Below are 20972 nucleotides of genomic sequence, written 5' to 3'. Positions count from 1 at the left end.
GTTCTCTCCTGTAGACTCAATTTCCTCTTTGATGTATAGGGCAATACCCCCACTTTTTTGACCTACTCTGTCTCTGTGGTATAGCTTGTATCCCAGTAGCACAGTGTCCCAGGCATTTTCCTCATTCCACCATGTTTCCTTGATGCCGATAATATATGCCATAACCTCCAATTTCCCCATCTTATTTCTTAGGTATCTTGCGATCGTGTACATACACTTAAGTTTGCGGCCTGTTACTTTCTTGAAATTTCTTCCCCTCTTGTATCCCTTTTGATCCCTCAGGATTTCTGTCTTGCCTCTGATCTGGTGAGTCTTCCCCGCTATCTTCCTGCACGGTATCCTCTGAGATACCGGTTCCCGAACCATAGACTCTTGGTTGACTGTCAGCTTTCCCCTTTTTCCTAGTTTAAAAACTTCTTAATTTCTCTCTTAATGTTGCTTGCAAGTAGCCTCGTTCCATCTCTGCTGAGGTGGAGTCCATCCTTCCTGAATAGCTTGCTCTTCCCCCAGAATGTAGTCCAGTTCCTCACACCAGCGCCTCATCCATGCGTTGGCTGCTTGCAGCTCCGTCTGCCTCTTCTCGTTGGCCCTGAGTACCGGCAGGATCTCTGAAAATGCTACACTCTGCATTCTGGGCTTCAGCTTCCTTTCCTAGCATCCGGAACTGGTCCTTTAGTACTTCCCTGCTGTAGTGCCTGTTGCTCACCTTGTTTGTCCCCACATGGATCACCACCGCCGTTATTTTCCTCTTCCACGCTGTCGATGATCCTGTCGATGCAACTCACTATGTCTTCTACCTTGGCTCCCGGTAGGCAGGTCACCAGCCGATCCTGTCTTCCTCCCACTATGTGGCTGTCGACATGTCTGATGATGGAGTCCCCCATGATGATCGCTGTCCTCTCTATCTTCTCTTTGCTCTCTAGCCACAGGTTCATGTCCCCGGTGTATGACCATCTCTCCAGCCGTAGGTCCGTGTCCTCTGTGCACTTCCATCTTCCCTCATCCTGGCGTTGGCTTGCATCGGACTCTTCTTCTTGTGGGTTCCTTCAGTTGTCTCTAGATCCTGCTGCTGTGTCACCCATTTCTTCCTTGTGGTTGTCCTTCAGGTGGTCCTCACTCCCTGTAGGTGTATCTCAGCAGTTCCACTGTTGCTGGTGATTTTCCACAGCCTCCTTGATGAACTTCTCTAACTCTCGGACTTCTTCCTCAGTGGTTTCATCTGTCTTCACGCTCTCTGCCTCTCTTTCCTCCTCCTCCACTGCTCGAAGTGCTTCCAGTTCCAGTATTCTGCCCTCCAGGAGTGTGACTTGTTTCTTCAGCCTCTCCAGTTCCTCGCATCGAGTGCATACATAAGACCGCCTCCCAGCTCTCCTTTATAGCTACCCATGCTCCTCTGCTTTGATTGAATTCTAATAAAAAATAAGGGGAGGCTGTTAAACACTTCAGGCCCCTTACTAGGGCTGGATTTTAAATATGGGCACCTATAGACTCCTAATGTCACCTCATAGACCTCTAATTCAACACACCACTTCTTAAGCCATAGTACTACAGTCCCACTTAGCAACATTAGCAACTCCTCCAGACTTGTCTTAATGAAGTAAAACAAAATTAATGTACGTCTTCCTGGATGACTACAATATTGAAGGGATGATGTCCCCTTTTGTCTGTTTTTACAGTGGATATCTTTTTCCAGTGTGGCCCAGTGAAATGAATCTGGTGTACACGGTGAGAGAATACAATGTCATATATTGTCTCCTATACAATAGTGGAAAACGAGTTTAAGATGTACTATCGGTGGTACTACACCCCAACTAGATTGGCTCACATGTTTAAGGGGGGTAGTGCTCTATGTTGGTGAAACTGTAGGCAAACGGGATTTTATTCATATATGTGGTGGACTTGCCTGGTTCTCCAATCCTTATGGCAAATGGTGGGCCAATTAGTGGTATATTATCAAGGGTCACTACCATTTACTGATGGGTTGCTTATTGAACGCCCCATTGCCCGGTCATCCTCCTCCCATGGAGAAATTAGCAGTTTATATTTTTACTGCTGCCTGGGTGATCTGTGCTGTGTGCCAAATTGGACTATATATAGCTTATGTCTAAATTAACAGCACTACATGGTAAGGGGCTGGTAGCATACCTTAAAGTGTGGGACCCATACATGGACTAGAGAGCTAAACTCTGATGGGGGCCCCTTCTGGGGATCTCCCAGTATTATTAGATTGTATTTGGTTTTCTCTATGCACAGACTATGTACCCGTTATATAGGGGGTTGTGGTGGGGATTAAAGGAGGGTTGTTTTACTATTACGTTTAATTGTTTGTTGGGTAAGACAGTTGGTTTTCCAGCATTGTTGATTCACTATGATGTAAAAATCCTGAGTGGAGTAGAATGGATACAAGTGGATCAATTTTTCACTCCGTCAAAAATTACAAAGACTAGGGGACACCAATAGGAGGAAAAAATTTTTCACTCAGAGAATAGTTAAGCTCTGGAACGTGTTGCCACAGGATGTGGTAAGAGCGGATAGCGTAGCTGGTTTTAAGAAATGTTTGGACAAGTTCCTGGAGGAAAATTCCAGTCTGTTATTGAGAAAGACATGGGGGAAGCCACTGCTTGCCCTGTATTGGTAGCATGGAATATTGCTACTCCAGGTACTAGTGACCTGGATTGGCCACCGTGAAAACAGGCTACTGGGCTTGATGGACCATTGGTCTGACCCAGCAAGGCTATTCTTATGTTCTTAATCTTTTTGTATCGATATTGCAAAATTCTAATTTAAAAAAAAAAAAGACCAGCAATATTGAAATGTAAAAGTTTTGAGAACTATACAGACCAATAAACAATAAAATGGAAGTACACTTTATTTACATCATGTTGTCTGAAAACTTTGCAAATACTTGTTTTCTTTGTTCTGCTGTCATGTGTTCACAGGCCTCCAAAATGTTTGCTACAATTAAAGTCTGTTGAGTAGTTTTTGCTTTGACCCATATTCTACCATTCATTCCGATCACTATCTCAAATGGGTAGATTTTCCCAAGCTCCTGGATGATTTCACCCTGCGGGGCTAAAAGCCTAAATTGGAAGAATTGTGAGAAATGAAAACAGTAAGCATAAAAGATGTAAAATACATGCTTTTAATTTTTCAAACAGCCAGTATTCCTCTCAGCTATGACAGCCTTGTTTCCGTTATGTGAGATCACAATTCATGTGTACCTTATGGAGTTGGTTTACAGAAAATAGCTACTGTCCCCAAGTCATAGCTCTATGCCAGGAAGCTGACTTACTCCTATTATGGATCTCTAGATTTGCATAATGTAATGTAATGTAATGTAATTTATTTCTTATATACCGCTACATCCGTTAGGTTCTAAGCGGTTTGAAGAAAATATACATTAAGATTATAAATGAGAAGTAAGAAGGTACTTAAAAAATTCCCTTACAGTAGCCACCAACCAGGAGACAGGCTTGCAGCTTCAGGGGTTGGCTGAAGTCAAGAACTGTAAAACAGAGTTAGTGTACACCACGGCTTCCCAACTTGTGTCAACACCTCAGATAGGCTCCATAAAAGACTGGGATGATGGTGGCATCAACTGCAATGCTATGGAAGGGCCAAGAGCAGCAGCATGGATGAAAGGTTGTGGCTACAGAAAGTTCAATAAGCACTGATTTATGGCCTTCATGGCAGTACTGGAATAACTACTAGGGGAAATGCAGCCTATTTTTGGCCACAGGAGGATTCCACTGTATGTAGTTTCTCTGTGAGAAAAGGAATGTACAGCAGATCCTCAATATTCGCAGGGGTTAGGGGCAGAGCCAGACCGCAAATATTGAAATATCATGGATAACTTTCAGGGCTGGCTCTGACCCACCTCCGCCTCCCTCCTGCGTCCCGGACCTTCCCCAGACCTTACTTGGTGGTCTAGTGGCGACAGGGGGCAAGATCGATTGTCCTCAAAATGGCTGTCGTGAGTTCCCGTTGTAGTCTCGAGACTACAATGGGAATTCACAGCAGCCATTTTGATAACAGCTCTGCACGGGGCAGGAGTGTAGGACGATCAATCCTGTCCCGCGTCACCGCTAGACCACCAGGTAAGGTCTGGGGAAGGTCCAGGATGCAGCGTTTCTTAAAAAATCATGAATAACTGAATCCGCGGGTACTGTAGAACACCAGCAGATCTGCATAGGAAGACAGAAGATGGACTTTAAGGGAGAGCAGATCAAATAGAGCTGCAGGACTAACTGGCTCTATCTTATTACATGATACAAATCACTGATGGTGTCACATCAGAAAAAGAAGCAAGAACAAAATTAACAAAGCAAAGAGAAGGGTAAAGTGTGGATTACCAGCCTTAAGAAATATGGCCCAGATTCTCTAACCGGTGCTGCTGTTGGTGGCCGCCGATCGCGTGTCAACTACACAACAGTACCAGTTTAGAGAATCACGCCTCTGGCAAAGGTAGGTATCAGAAATGTAGGCCTGTGTTTTCCAGGCCTACATTTCCAGTGAATCGTACCTAACGCCACTTCCAGCGTTAGCCATGCCTATAGCATTAGGTGTTGTTAAGTGCCTATGGAGGCACAATTCTGATGCTGGATTTTAGGCACCAGTAGGTGCCTTGAAAATCAGTTTAAAACATTGTGTAAACAGCATTTTTCACAGCGCTATTTAGAGAATCCGAGCCTATGTCATTTTTACCTTAGAAAACATTTTAAATGACCATGTGTCTCGACTGCTGCCTGCCTGTCTTTTTTATTCATTTTTTCCCATGGCACAGATTTTGTGTGTGTTATACACACAAAATACCTTCCGCATAAAAAAAAAAAAAATGAATAAAAGACAGGCAGGCATCAGAACACAGGGAGTTTGCTCTAACTTGTAAACCTGATTTTCTGCTGGTGTTTTTTGTTTAATAAAAAAGGATTTCACATAAAGGCAGGCAGGCCTGTCAAAAAAAGGTGCCCCCCCACACAAACGCGCCCCCCCCCGAAGAAAAAAGCAGGAGGGATACCAACTCCCTCCTGCCATCGGCGCTTCAAAAAAACCCAACTTTCTTGATACTGCCCCCCCCCATCATGCCCCCTATCCTGCGCAAATATGGCAGGAGGGATGCCAACTCTCCCTCCTGCCACCAACTGACACCCCCCCGACCGGCACAGCACTCACCCCCCTCCCCTGTCCGGCACGGCCCTCGGCCTCACCCCCGACCGGCACGGCCCTCGGCCTCACCCCCCAACCGGTACGGCCCACCCCTGGCCCGGCATCCCAGTACCTGTATGTTGGGAGGAGGGGTGCTCATTTACTCCTGCTCCTCCAACTCCAGTGACACGTCTGGCTGGGCCTTAGGCCCCGCCCCAGTACATCATGTGATGCACAGGGACGAGCCTAAGGCTCCAACTGGCTCAGGCGCCTCGGAAAGACTTGGGAGTTCTGGTTGATGAAGCCTTCCGCTCAATGCGCGGCGGTTGCGAAAAAGGCGAACAGAATACTAGGAATGATTAAGAAGGGGATCACAAACAGATCAGAGAAGGTTATCATGCCTCTGTATTGGGCCATGGTATGCCTCCACCTGGAATACTGTGTCCAGCACTGGTCGCCGTACATGAAGAAGGATACGGTATTCCTAGAAAGGGTCCAGAGAAGAGCGACTAAAATGGTTAAGGGTCTGGAGGAGTTGCCGACAGTGAGAGGTTATAGAAACTAGGCCTCTTCTTCCTTGAAAAGAGGAGACAGAGAGGGGACATGATCGAAACATTCAAGATAATGAAGGGAATAGACAGTAGATAGAGGCAGGTTGTTCACCCTCTCCAAGGTAGAGAGGGCACTCGCTAAAGTTAAAAGGGGATAGATTCCGTACAAACGTAAGGAAGTTCTTCTTCACCCAGAGAGTAGTGGAAAACCCGTAAGGAAGTTCTTCTTCACCCAGAGAGTAGTGGAAAACCGAACGCTCTTCTGGAGGATTCAAGACAAAGTTAGACAAGTTCCTGCTGAACCGTAACATACGCAGGTAAGGCTAGTCTGTTAGGGCAATGGTCTTTGACTTAAGGGCCACCGTGGGAGCAGACTGCTGGGCATGATGGACCACTGGTCTGACCCAGCAGCGGCAATTCCTATGTTCTTATAGAGGTACTGGGGTGCTGGTCCAGGCCGAGGGTGGGAGGCCTACAAAGCAGGGGGGACCGAGTACCCCTCTTGCTCCCAAGTTTTTGGTGCTCGGGGTGGGCCGAGGGCCGTGTCGGTCATGGGGAGGGAGGGTGAGGGCCGTGCCGGTCAGGGGGAGGGAGGCCTACAGAGCACCCCTCCTGCTCCCAACTTTTTTAGTTCGGGGGTGTCAGTTCGGGATGTGCCAATCGGGGGGCATCAGGGGGAGGGGTGTGTGTGCATTGATAATTTACATGGCCCCAGATGATAAAGCATATTCATTGTATTTCTTGTATCTAAATTTGTTGAAGTAATTATCTGATGTACTCATCATGCTGAGACACACAATCTTAAAAACACACAGGCCGGCCAGCAGGTGCAAGTATAGTTCTCCTGGCTTCAGATTAGAGAGTTGCGCGGGGGCAGAAATCCCACCCGTCCCCGTGAAGACTCCCACCCGTCCCCGCGAGGAATCTCCTACGTCCCCGCCCGTCCCTATAAACTTCAGAAATAGTTATTTCAGTTAATTATGCTACTGAATTAAAGGCTCTGGTAGAAACCCATTTACAAATAAGCAAAAAGACTTTATTAATTTGGAAATATTAATTAGGAAGAATACATACTTTGTAAACGGGTTTCTATGAGAGCCTCTAATGTTTATAAATTTTTATCAACACAACTAATATACTACTTTATCCTGAAGCAAAAAAAAAAAAAAAGAATTTTTTTCCTACCTTTGTTGCCTGGTTTCTGCTTTCCTCATGTTCTCATTCAATTCCTTCCATCCATTGTCTTTCTTCTCTCTGCGTCTTCCATTTGCTCTGTTACTGTGCCTCTCCCTGTCTCCCCCTTCCAAATTGGTCTGGCACCCATCTTCTTCCCTCCGCTCCCCCCATAGTCTGGCATCTCTGTCTTCTTCCCTGCCAGCGTCTTCTCCCCACTCTCTCTTCCCCATGTCCTTTCAGCGTCCTTCTCCCCCTCTGTCTTCCCATGTCCTTTCAGCGTCCTTCTCCCCCCCCCATCTTCCCCATGTCCTGTCAGCGTCCTTCTCCCCCTCTGTCTTCCCATGTCCTTTCAGCGTCCTTCTCCCCCCCCCATCTTCCCCATGTCCTGTCAGCGTCCTTCTCCCCCCTCTGTCTTCCACATGTGCTTTCAGTGTCCTCCTCCCCCCTCTGTCTTCCCCATGTCCTTTCAGCATCCTTCTCCCCCCCCTTGTCTTCCCCATGGCCTTTCAGCATCCTTCTCCACCCCTTTGTCTTCCCCATGTGCTTTCAGCATCCTTCTCCACCCTCAGTTTTACCCATTTCCCTTAAGCGTCTTTTCCTCTCCACTCCACCTTTCCTCCCTTTCTCTCTCCCTGCCCCCTTACTTTCGTGGCGCTTCCCCGCCCGACCGACAACAGAACAGGCCCGGTCCGACAAACCTCCCTGCCCTTAACCGCGAATCTAAATTACCTTCTTATAGCTGCTGTAAGAAGGTAATTTAGATTCGCAGCTACAGGGCAGGGAGGTTTGTCGGACCGGGGCTATTGTCGGTCGGTCGGTCAGGGAAGCACCACAAAAGTAAGGGGACCTGGCCGGCTGTGCTGCACCTGGGGCGGACCGCCCCCCTCCCTTGGTACGCCACTCGAGCCGCGAGGCTACTCTCCTTCTCCTTACCTGCCCTGCCTGCAGCACAGAGCCGAAGGGAAGCCCTCCCTCCCCTCCAACGCCAGCGCTGACGTCGGGAAGACTTCCGTTTGGCTCTGTGCTGCAAGCAGAGCAGATAGGGAGAAGAAGAGCCGCGTGACTGAGTACATCCAGCCCCGCAGGAACCCCGCGACCCTTGGAGGTGTCCCCACGGGATCCCCATGACCCTAGGGGGTGTCCCCACGGGGTCCCCGTGACCCTAGGGGGCGTCCCCACGGGATCCCCGTGACCCGAAGGGGGAACCCGCGGGTCCCGCAGGATTCCCGCGTTCCCCGTGCAGCTCTCTACTTCTGATCCCAACATCTGATCCTTTTCCCAGGTGAGCTGTCCCAGGACTACTGGTAATCTCTTAGCACAGAGAAGCCTCAAAAAAGAACAGATTAATATCCAAAAATAACAAATCTAGTGCAGAGCAGAGCAACAGACACCTTCTCAACTCGCTTGTAGACATTAAGACTGAAGAGAGAAAGCACTGCCCAGGGAGACAAGGAGATAGAGCTGAGAAAAATGATTGATGTCTTCTACAATCCAACTAGCGAGCTGGGGTACACAACCCATCCATAAGGAATCATATGCTGCTTGCACGGGAGATAGCTGTTGCTTGCAGCATCCCACTGACTCAGTCTGGGTGCCCCCAATAATGTGAGTCTTCGTGGGAGTGGCCTATTCACAGTTGCAGCAACAGGGCACATGTCAGCACCATCTGAAGCCAGATAAATATTGAGGACCCATGTAGATCTGCTTGTGTTATACCTTTCTTTTCTCACAAAGAGACTACGTCCAGTAGAATCCTTCTGTGATTTGCATCAGCCTACTATAAAGGAGTGAAGTTTCTCTAGCTGTGCTGGCAAGGGGACATAACCCACTTGTCTAGCATGGACAATATGGAAGCCATCAAATTAGCTATATAATTGATCTGCTCTTTGTGGTGTCAAGTACTCATCACTAAACTGACCACTGCTGGAGTGATGCTGGGGTAGGGGGTATCAATGGTTCTTTCAGTATGGCCTGATTCAGTATGGCTTTTCTTATGCTCTTAAACCAACAGTCAAGTTGTAACAAACAATCAAAGGAAAATTTCTCATAGAAGATTTTGTATATATATATGCAAAAATATTTCCAAGATGGCAAAGTGGAAGTTGTATTCTTGGTTTTGTGACCAAGGCCAGGGACGTCATCCTATCAGTGCTTATCGCTTGCTGATCACTGCAGTGTTCTTCCCTTTTGAAGGGTTGTGCCATCCATTTGATTTTATTGACCATCCAGCTAGCTGAATAGAAAATGTTATAATACCGAGCAGTACTCCCTTGCTCTGCCCCCACCTGGCTACTCCTTTCACGCCATCCAAATGACAAAACTGGGGAAGAAAACACTATAGTCAGTACCCTGGCAATGGACCACTTTATAGACCACTAGAGCTCCTGGGAAATTTATTCCAGAAAACTCAAGGAACAGACTAAAAATAAAATCACATATTCCCCAAGTGCTTTTATGCCTAAATATATCAATCAGATCACTGTCAAGCATAGTATTACATGCCTTAGAATCAAGATGCATTCAACTACATAAACTCTCAAACCAATGCTCCTTAGGTGTATTAAGCAACAAAAACATAACACAGTTACTAAAGAGAAACTTGAAGAGGCATCTGTGCTGACAGGCTGCTTATAACTTTTTTTTTTTTTTTAAAATAATTCTTTATTCATTTTCAAATTAAACAACAAGTGCACAAAAGAATATATTATACAAATTATTCCACAATAGCACATTAATATCTACCACATAAAAATCTAGTGATACAATAAGTTCTTTTTCACTCAGAGGGTGGTGGATACATGGAACGCGCTACCGGAGGATGTAATAAGCAAGAGCACGCTACAGGGCTTCAAAGAGGGTCTGGACAGGTACCTGGAGGACAAAGGGATTGAGGGGTACAGATAGGAGTAAAAGTAGGAAATAGGGATAAGATTAGAGGATTAGAGGCAGTTACAAAATTAGTCAGGGACACTATTCAGGCGAGAGCGGACCGCTGGGCAGGATGGACCTCTGGTCTGCCTCAGCGGAGGCAACTTCTTATGTTCTTAATAACTCCCCCCCTACCACCCATCCTTCATCACATTTTCAATAGAAATATACACATATTATACATCATTATTATGCTTATAATTTTCAACTTAAGGGCAATCTTGGATAGTAAACAAACAAAAAAAAAAGGCTTGAGCTTCAGTATGCAGTCAGCTGCTGTGAATAAGAAATGTTGGTAATGAAAACTTTACTTACTTTCTTACTAAACCCAAGGACACTTTAAACAAGAGGCCTTCATGTCCAAACACACCCATGCCCACAGCTCTTCCACAGCTGTCAATACAGACCAGCTCAGGCTCCATATCCTTGTTGGCAACAACAAACTGTCCATAAACCAGATCGCCAACCTAGAACAAGAAATATTGTCTAATGTAAAAGAGAAAACATATGCCCTGTCTATATCCCAATTAATCAAACAAAAGCACTATTTTTAAATCAAGGTGCTTACTTCATATAACTCTATATTAGCTAGAGATCAATTTCTTTCCAGCAGTATAAGCAACCTTATTTGCATTTTATCAGACCCTCAGTGGCACCACTCAGGACTCAAACATTTCATTGTCCTAAGCTTTATGTGTCAGCTCGTCACTGGGTCTTATGGTGTTCTTCATAGAGCTTAATTTTTATATTTAAATATTTTTTTAAACTTTTCATCTATTTATACTTTTATACTTAGCTTAAAACTGTGGCTAAGTCTTCTTGGCTCGAGATGTCAGCATTAGTTAGGGATGTCAAAGCCGACATGTTTCGCCTAGATAGCTTTTTCAAGGCTCCATCCCTATTTCCCACCGACAACCAATGTAACCAATTCTTTACCTAAAGCTATCTAGGCAAAACATGTCGGCTTGACATCCCTAACTAATGCTGACATCTCGAGCCAAGAAGACTTAGCCACAGTTTTAAGCTAAGTATAAAAGTATAAATAGATGAAAAGTTTAAAAAAATATTTAAATATAAAAATTAAGCTCTATGAAGAACACCATGAGACCCAGTGACGAGCTGACACGTAAAGCTTAGGACAATGAAATGTTTGAGTCCTGAGTGGTGCCACTGAGGGTCTGATAAAGTGCAAATAAGGTTGCTTATACAGCTGGAAAGAAATTGATCTCTAGCTAATATAGAGCTGTCTATATCCCAAGCATTAGAAATTGCATACATGCAATAATAAGAGTCATACTGTGGAAAACTTTATTCACTACATTTATCCTGCTTATTCCATTCCAGATAGAACATTGTGGCCAAAGCCAGTGGCTATCAATTTTCATCAGTAAATGGTCACCATGTTTCAGAGATACCATGACAGAAATTCAATAGTTACCATGGAAAATGATTGCCAACCAATTATTAATTTAAATATGACATTTATATTTTGCTTTGTCTTATTTTAAGGTTTAAGACAGATGTCAACAAAGGAGAGTGTGGCTTAGTGGTTACAGCTACAGTCTCAGCATCCCTAGGTTATGAGTTAAAACCCCACACTGTTCTCTGTGATCCTGGGCAAGTCACTCAATCCTCTATTGCCCCAGGTACATTAGCTAGATTGTGAGTCCCTGGACAGAAAGGGAAAATGCTTGAAGTACCTATATTTAAACTGCTTTGAGTATGGTTCTATAACGACAAAAAAGTGGTACACAAGTCCCAATTCTCCCATAAAACAAACCATGTCAAATAATATATCAAAATACATAATTTCAATATATTCTGCTATATAAATTACAAGTAGAGGTCAATATTCCAAACAATTTAACCAGCCAGAAACAGCCACTTACCAGTTAAATTGTTTGTTCAGGGTTATCTACTAATTTTAAGCAGCAGTTAACTGGTCACTGTTGCTGAAAATGAGCAGTTAGCACCTAAATGAAAACCAGCTATTTTGGGAGCATTTTTTGGGACAGAGCCAGCACTTGACCAGTTAGGTGCCAATATTTAGCATTTAGGTCAGGTAACTGCATAAATGGGACAGAAGAAAACAGTCCTATCTTTTGGCCCCTTTTACAAAGCCGTGGTAGCAATTCCCATGCAGCAAATACATCGCAGTCCATTCAATTCCTATAGGCTGCATCACATTTGCTACACTGGAACTCACTACCGCAGCTTTGTAAAAGGGGCCCTTTATGCAGTAATCCATTGAATATCAATTTAACTGGTTCCACATAAACTAGATATTCAATGCCTAAGTCCAGACATGGCCTGGCAATGAATATCTGGGCAGAACATAGGCAGCAAAACATTCACTGCAGCCAGTTGAATATAAAACTCAAACTTCTAACAAAAATGGCAAACAATAATCCCGATAAATTCACATCGTAAAAGATTATTCTCCAGTTTTAGAAAATAAAAAGGTCTTGAGAGATTTACAGACACAGTTTAAATTCTAAACATAAAGAATTTACAATTGATTTCATGGAACTAGAGCTTTTCCTAAGAAAAAAAAAAAGTCTCTTCCCTAGCAGATGCTCATCTAAACCAATGTGCTCCTTAAACTATTCTGTTATTGAAGAGACTCTGCCAAGGGGTGTGGCTTAACGCGAGCACGGATGGAAGTGTGATCGTGAAGCTCCTCACCATCCAGGCAATGAAATATAAAAAAAAATTTTTTTCCTTCAGAATAACTTCATAGAAAATATATAATAAAGAAGCTAAACAAAAGATAAAAGATAAAATCCTAATTTGCTGCATTTGAAGCGAGGTATGTGGTGACAGGAGTCGGAAAGACAGAGAGCCGTTTGTATTCTCTCGGCGGTTTTAAGAGAATTGAATTGCAGCGTTGAAACCGCGAGGAGAGTGTGTGAGTGGCTAATGAGGTCTGGTAAAGAAATTGTGGAGGAAGATTTTGTTCCGATGAGATATAAATGAACCCATAAGGAAAAAATATAGAGTTGAAATTAATCCTCCTTTGACGATGCTGAAAGGGGATTGAGTGAGGAAAACTGAGGGAAAGGAATAACGGCGGTTTCTCTCGGTGATTAAGTGCCGAAGCGCTGAAAACAAATAAATGTCATTTTACTAAAATAAAGAAATTTAATGAATTGGGTATTACTTTCCTCTATCAGAGCTGCGATTGGGCTTATGAGAGAGGAGCCAGAGGAAAGGATTAACAGAGTTTTTAAAAAAAAAACAAAAAACTGAAGCAGCTAAACATCGAGGCATTTGAGAGACGCTGAGAACAGATAGAGGACAGTTGCTTCAAGATTACCAAAATAAAAAAAATAACTGGATGGAGTGTTGCTCTCCTCAGTCGGGGCTGCGATTGGGCTTGAGAGAGGAGAGCTAGAAGAAAGGACTACCGAATTTTTTCTCGGCGCTGAAGCGGTGTGTCATCGAGAGAGAGTGACTGACAGAGATAGTGAATTAAATCTGTGGAAAGATTTGATCCGCCGAGTCTGAGAGAAACCTAAGGGAAAGAAAGATTAATAGACTGAGTGTTCCCCTCCTTCATCGAGGCAAAGACGGGGATTAAAGGAGAATAACCAGAGAAAAGGATTTTTTTTCTTCCACAGCAATAGAACTGGAGACAAATAACTGACAGTTACTCTAAGAATACTGTAATAGTAGATTTGAGTCTGTTCAAAGATTGAGATGGTCTAACATTGATTTACCCGACGAAAGTGAGAAAAGTAAAAGAGTTTCAAACTGATATAAGTAAAAAGTTGATAAATATCAATCTTAAAAATATGGTGGTTATAAAATAACCTTCTTGCCAATATTAAAGTGATAAAAGACCCTAAATAAGGAGTATTCTTTCATAGTACAAGATTGGGACAGATAACTGAAAAAAAAGAAAGGAAAAAAGAAAGGAAAAAGACTAAAAAAGAAAAATTTCTACTTCAAAAGATAAAACCAAATCCTGAAAGAAAAAGGATTAAAAACCTAAGAAACCAAACATAAACCTAAGAGAATAAATTTAAGAAAGAAGAAGAACCAAGAAAAAGAAAACAACAACATGGCAAGCACCAGACAAAACAAAAATGAGGCTGGTACATCTGCAAAAAGACAGAAACAAGATCAAATAACACCAAGCAAGATACCACTTCCTATTGAAGAGTCAGACACATTAAGTAAAGCAGAAGTTATGGAAGAACTAAGACAAATCAAACAAATGCTCAAGGAAACTATAACTAATATGTCTGAAATGAAAGAAGAAATTTTAAACATTCATAGACAAATGGAAGTTAACAACAAAAGAACAACTGAATTAGAATCAAAAATGGAAATTATAGAAAGTGAATCAAAAAGATGTAAAAATGACAGCCTGGAAATAAATAAATTGAAAGATCAACTGGAGGACTATGAGAATAGAGGAAGAAGGAAAAACATTAAACTTTTTGGAATACAGGAAAATTTAGAAGGAAAGAATACTATCCTTTTCCTTGAAAATTTAATTCCAAAAATAATACAACTAGACTTAAAACAACCACTTGAAATAGAAAGAGCACATAGAATCCCAACCAAAAATTTAGAAAACAAAGACAAGCCAAGACCGATAATTTTCAAAATGCTTAGATACCAACAAGCATTAGAAATATTAAATGCTGCAAAAAAAGATAAAAACCTAAATTATAAAGGATCTAGAATATGGTTTTTACCAGACTTTGCCAAAAATACAGCAAATAAAAGAAAGAGACTACTAGATATGAGACCTCAACTAAGAGAAAAAGGATTTAAATATGGTCTATATTATCCGGCGAAAATGAGAATATCATCAGGAGACAAATCCTTATATTTTGAGGATCCAGAAAAACTAAAAGATTTTCTTTCTAAACCAGAACCTATGATATATTAACATAGAACATTAAGATGGTTTTGATGACTCTATGAAGAATTATAAAAATATGAAATATTGAAATATCTGAAGAAAATAAATTAAAAATTGTTCAAATGGATAATGATACATTAATGAAATGTTATGGAAAAATGATTAAAGATATTAAAGATTAATATAGATAGATAGAAGGGAAATTTGTTTGAATATTTAATAATGTTTGCCTGAGGGGGGGAGAATGTTCGGGTTACAGTTCCAATGTGTATCCTTAAGCAGCCAATGTATTGGGTGGGAAAGGGAGGGAAAAAGAGAGTATTTACTAGAATGATTAAGGAAAAAATAAATAAGGGATTAGATACTTTAGGGGTAAATATGTGTGTCGTAAAAGAAATTTTTTGGATTTTAAATATGGAAGAAGAGGGGAAGAAAAATATAATGAAAAGTATTAAAATGTATAATGTCTTTTAAAATACATTCTATTAATGTCAATGGCCTGAACCATGTAATTAAAAGAAAAAAAGTATTAACATTTTTAAAAAAGCAAAATGCGGATATTTACTGTCTGCAAGAGACCCATCTTAATATGAAGGAATCACAGAAACTATCAGGTGGATGGATAAAGGAATGTTTTTATGCTCCAGCAGTGGATAAAAAAGCAGGGGTTGCAATTCTTATAAATAAAAAATGTATGGCCAAGACTAAGGTAAAAAGTTCAGATCCACATGGAAGATGGATACATATTGATATAGGTATGTGAAATGATACCCTGACGTTGTTCAATATATATGCCCCTAATTCGAATCAATCAGAATTTTTTAAAAAGATACAAAATATGTTATTACCACTGGCTGCCTCTAATTTAGTGGTAGCTGGAGATTTTAATGCTGTAATGGATCCATTATTAGATAAAAAACCAGGTAAAAGTATTAAATCTTTAGGTCTAGATAATTTGGTTCAATCATGTGATTTGAAAGATATATGGCGTATTCTTCATTTTAATGATCAGGAATATTCATTTTGTTCACAGGTTCATAAATCATTTTCAAGAATAGATTATATTTTTGTTTCAACAAATAAAGTGCAACAGGTGATTAAAGCCTCCATAGATCCTATTATTATTTCGGATCATGCGGGAGTATGGATAGAATTACAATTAGATCAAATAGAAAATGGTAGACCTCTTTGGAGATTCGATAATGCATTGCTTGTGGATGACAAATTTTTGAAAAATTTTAAAACACAAATTAATGAATTCTTTCAAATAAATTTAGTGGAAGATACATCTATAGAAAATGTATGGGATGCATTTAAAGCAACTATGAGGGGAAATATTATATCATATTCAGCTTTTATTAAGAAACAGATTAAAAAACAATATATAGAATTAGAAAAAGAAATAAAAATATTAGAAGCTAAATTGGTAAATAAATGGGAATATGAAGTTTTGCAAGTTCTTTTGAAAACAAAAGGTAAATATAATGAATTAACTTCAAAAATGATAAGAAAAGATCTATTTTCCAAGCAAACAATGTATTATGGAAATTCTAATAAGGCGGGGAGATTATTGGCAAACTATCTTAAAGCAAAAAAAAGGAGAACTAATATTAATGGAATAAAAGATGATAATGGTATAATAACAAATCAAACAAATACAATATTAAAACAATTTTTAAAATTTTATAAGAACCTGTATTCTTCTGAGCCTTGTTTGGTGAAACAAAAAGATGGAAAAAATTTTTTAGATTTAATTAATGGACCTAAAGTTCCTGATCATATAAAACGAAGTTTAGAAGAACCTATATCATTAAAAGAATTAGAAACAGCATTGAAGTCTCTTAGAGTTGGATCCGCTCCAGGTGGTGATGGTTACACAGTAGAATTTTATAAAACATTTCAAAATATCCTTTCCCCACATTTACTAAATTTATATCAGACACAACTTATAAAAGGTAATATTAAAGGTACTATGGCTGAATCAATAATAATTGTTTTGCCTAAGCCAAATAAAGATCCTACTTTGGTTTCGAACTACAGGCCTATATCTTTGATAAATGTTGATAATAAACTTTTGGCGAAAATTATGGCTTTGAGACTAGCCAAAGCTCTCCCACATATTATAGATATGCATCAAACGGGTTTCGTTGCTAAAAGACATTCCTCCAATAACTCTAGACTATTATTTCACATGCTAAACTTATCAAAAAAAATGGATGAACCGGCTTTTACAGTTTCATTAGATGCTGAAAAAGCATTTGATAGAGTAGAATGGAATTTTATGTATCAGGCTTTAGAATGGTTTGGTATAGGTTCTGGATTTATACAAATGGTAAAAACTTTGTATAGCTTCCCAATTGCAAGACTAAATATTAATAATAAGATATCTGATGGTTTTCAATTGCAGAGGGGAGTTAGACAAGGCTGTCCGTTATCTCCTTTGTTATTTGATGTTGTATTAGAACCCTTATTGTTAGCAATACAGCAAACGAGAGAGATACAAGGTATTCCATATTCAGATATGGAATATAAAATTTCGGCTTATGCTGATGATATTTTGCTTTATTTGAGAAATCCAGAGTCAACCTTATCTTCTTTATTGGAATTAATTGATAAGTTTGGTAAATTTTCAGGTTATAAAATTAATTGGAATAAATCAGAAATTATACCCTTGAATGTTCATTGTGTAAAAGGATTATTTGATAATTTTCCATTCATATGGAAAAAAGAAGGATTTAAATATCTTGGCATTCAAGTTAAAAATACAATTGAAGATACTGTAATAGAGAATGAAAAATATGTATTAAAAAAAATTACGGAGTTATGTGAACAATGGAACCCATTACATATTTCTTGGTGGGGAAGAGTTCAAACTATTAAAATGATGATATTGCCTGTAGTTTGCTACCAAATGAGCATGATACCTATTTATTTTCAGGGGTCCTTTTATAAAAAACTTAATAGAATTTTAACAAAATTTCTTTGGCTTGGTAAAATACCTAGAATAGCTTTAGTAACTTTACAAAAATCAATTAAGGAGGGAGGGGTAAATTTTCCAAATTTCTATAGGTACCATCAAGCCTATATTCTACGTCAGGGTATGTATTGGATCCTCCCAGAACTTATAGATAATGCACCAGATTGGTTATATTTGGAATGGCGCCTTATGTTTCCCCTAAATTTAGTTCATCTGCCAAGTATTAATATACCCAGAAGATACAGAGAAAATAAAATAATAATGGATACTTGGAAAACGTTAAGATTTATAGATAAATTAACACCTATCCCAATATACAAATCAACTAATCAATCTATATGGATAAACTCCAAGATCAAAATAGGCGGAACTCAAATCCTTTGGAAGAACTGGATTATTGCAGGCATTAGATCTCTAGACGATGTTATCTCAGAAGATAAACTGCTGGATTTTTCACAATTGCAACATAGATTTGGTCTTAATAAAACACAAAGTTTTAAATGGTTGCAATTGAAGCAGGCCATTCAGGTTGGGTTCCCTGAATGGAAAACATTGAACAATCAATATAGTTTAAAGTTCTTATGCTTTAAAGCAGACATCCTAGGACATCAAGCTGCATTGTGGTATAAATTAATATCTGGATATTTGAATAAAAAACCAAAAAATGGACTAAGAGACATTTGGAGCATTGAGATTGGACATCAGATTAATGCATCTCAATGGCCACTAATTTGGTCTTGGAGAATGGGATGTACAGTGTCAGCATCTATGAGACAAACTTGGTTTTTTTTATTACATAGAGCTTTTTGGACCCCTACACGTTTGCAAAAATTAGACAGTTCTAAATCCAATAAATGCTGGCACTGTAATCTAAAACCAGGGACATTAGATCATTTATTATATCATTGTCCCTATATAAAAAATTTTTGGAATTCAATTTGGCCACAAATTAATAAATTGATGGAAAATTATATTGCAATATCATATGATACAATTTTATTTGGAACAATGATGAGAAAAAAAAGTCAAATTTCACCAGAAAATAACAAGCTTTTATTAATTATGACAGGGGTTGCCATTCAACATATAACTAACAACTGGAAGAATTACAAAAACCTAAATTATACATTTTGGTGGAATACAACATGTCACATATTTAAAATGGAAAGAACAATAGCAATACAAAGGGGGACATATACTAAATTCACAAAAATATGGGGGCCATTGGCAAAATACTGTAATGAATAAATAATTGAATATTTCTTCTTCTTTTCTTCTTTTAAGGATTTTTTTTTTATGACACACATAAAGAGGGGGTAAGGAAAATAATTTATACATAATATATTATAATATATTATATAAAATGTAATATATGAATGAAAACTAATAGAAGGGTGGGGGGAGGGAAAAGAGATAAAAAAGATGTAGAACATATTGTATTAGATATTTAAAAAGTTATTGAATATCCATCAATTGTATTTTAATATGTTGTATAATTTTGATAAAATTCTGAAATATTATATTTAAGCAATAAAAGGGTGGGGGGAGGGTGAGGGGGAAAATCAAATTTAGATATATAATGTACTAGATATAAAAGTGATACTATGCAATTATCAATTGTATTTTAATTATTATGTACACTTTATGTAAAATTTGAAAATAAAAATTAATGGAAAAAAAAAAAAGAAGAGACTCTGCCAAAACATGGCTCGAACCACCAGCCATCACACTGGAGCCTTGATATGCTGTCAAGAAGAAAAAAATTGTAAATGCTGCTCTTAGTCAATGGCACTTATCAGGTTAGGAGCAGCTCCTACTCAAGTAAGTAAACCTCTCTGGGACCATACTCACAGCAACATTATCCAGATGATGTGGCTAAAAACCTTTACTGACCACCCCAGCACTATCCAGGTAATGCCGGGGCAGTCCACTGGTGAAAATTCAGTGCTGATACCCAAATAACTTTCCAGGCAAGTTAAGACTGCTTTGACATACTGACAGTCCTCTGGTATCCAGCAACAGAACCTAAAATTAATACTAATATTAATTCTACAACACTTTATGAGTATCTGGATGTAACCTCAATGTGTGAATGTGGTAAAAGAGGTTAAAAATGGTATGAAGTTTGGTTATATAAATGCGAGGTCAGTTAGGAATAAACTTCCTATAATCTATGATGTATTGTGTGCGACAGAATCAAGGCTGTTGAAAATAGACTTGGTTAAGACAATGCTGTCCTCCAGGCTTTGCTTGGGATTGGGCTTGCAGAGAGAAGACAGGGGAGGTGGAGTTTTAGGGGACAATTCTACAGTGTCCTGATTGTAGGTGGCAGTAGACATCCCATAGCCGTCTCACCAGCTACTTGGGACGCATGTTAAAAAAAAAAAAAAAAATCCATGTGGCGAAGGATACCTATAATATACAGTAGGTATCTGACTCGTGCCTACGAAGGCATCTAGGCACGCCTACCGACACCCAAGGCCAGCATGGGCGTGGTTTCTACCAGAAGTGGTCTTGGGCATCCATAAACATTCCTATGTGTCTCCGTAGGTGCGAGCCGTCTTAAATGTAGGCCTGTAAAATGCTGGCCTACATTTAAAGCATCTGTTAGAGAATCATGTCTTCGTTTTCTAAAGGACACCGATGTGTAATTGACACATGATCATGTTCTTCAGAGAATCAGGCCCCTAGTGTTTCATCGATTAGTATTAGGTTTTAAATTGGTTGATGCCTTGGCGAATGAGAAAGTGAAATGTGTTGTGATACAGAATGAAAGTATGGTGCTCTGTGTGGTATATTTACCTCCTGGTATTGCAGTGACCCAAGGTTTTGCTTTTACAAATTTTTAAATGAGTTTAACAATAGATTTTACAAAAATGTGTTTGCTGGGCAATTTTAATGTTCCAATAAAGCCTGGCAATTTGGAGGGAACTGATTATGTAATGTTTGCAATGCTATCTGCATTATTGCTATCTCAGGTGGTTTTTGAAAAAAAACACACCAAGTGGGCCATATTCTTGATTTGATATTTCTATTACAACAGTTGTTGGGCTCAATAGAAGGGGATGTTACTATATCACCAGTTGAATGGTCTGATCATTCCTCTTTTATCTTTTTACTTAAGACCGGCGAAGGAGAACAAAACGGTTTTAAGGAAAATAACAGTGCATGCACATTTTGAAGTTTGTGATTTCGTGAATGAATGGACATAGATGATTCCATGTCTATGCATGTTGCAGTGAAGCACTGGAATACTACTTTGACTGGAGCTTTGGATGTAGCTGCTCCTGAGAAAGTAATTGAAGTGAAGAATGATTAT

At 39.8% G+C, this 20972-nt stretch overlaps 1 protein-coding gene across 3 annotated transcripts in view; it reads right to left on the bottom strand.

Annotated features, from left to right (window-relative positions):
- Positions 1-2846: 2846 nt before the first annotated feature.
- Positions 2847-20972, bottom strand: part of EXOSC3 (exosome component 3) — a 45961-nt gene continuing 27835 nt past the window's right edge. For all 3 annotated transcript variants that reach the window (XM_033916986.1, XM_033916978.1, XM_033916970.1), the window contains exons 4-5: positions 10116-10267; positions 2847-3080 (exon numbers count right to left, since the gene is read on the bottom strand). In XM_033916986.1, coding sequence (XP_033772877.1) covers positions 2873-3080; positions 10116-10267 — 360 coding nt within the window. In that variant the 3' untranslated portion in view covers positions 2847-2872. The remainder of the gene's footprint in view (positions 3081-10115; positions 10268-20972) is intronic.

The sequence above is a fragment of the Geotrypetes seraphini genome, chromosome 1 (genome assembly GCF_902459505.1).
Source record: "Geotrypetes seraphini chromosome 1, aGeoSer1.1, whole genome shotgun sequence".
In the NCBI taxonomy this organism is placed as follows: domain Eukaryota; kingdom Metazoa; phylum Chordata; class Amphibia; order Gymnophiona; family Dermophiidae; genus Geotrypetes; species Geotrypetes seraphini.
This window is presented reverse-complemented; position numbering and strand designations above follow the sequence as displayed.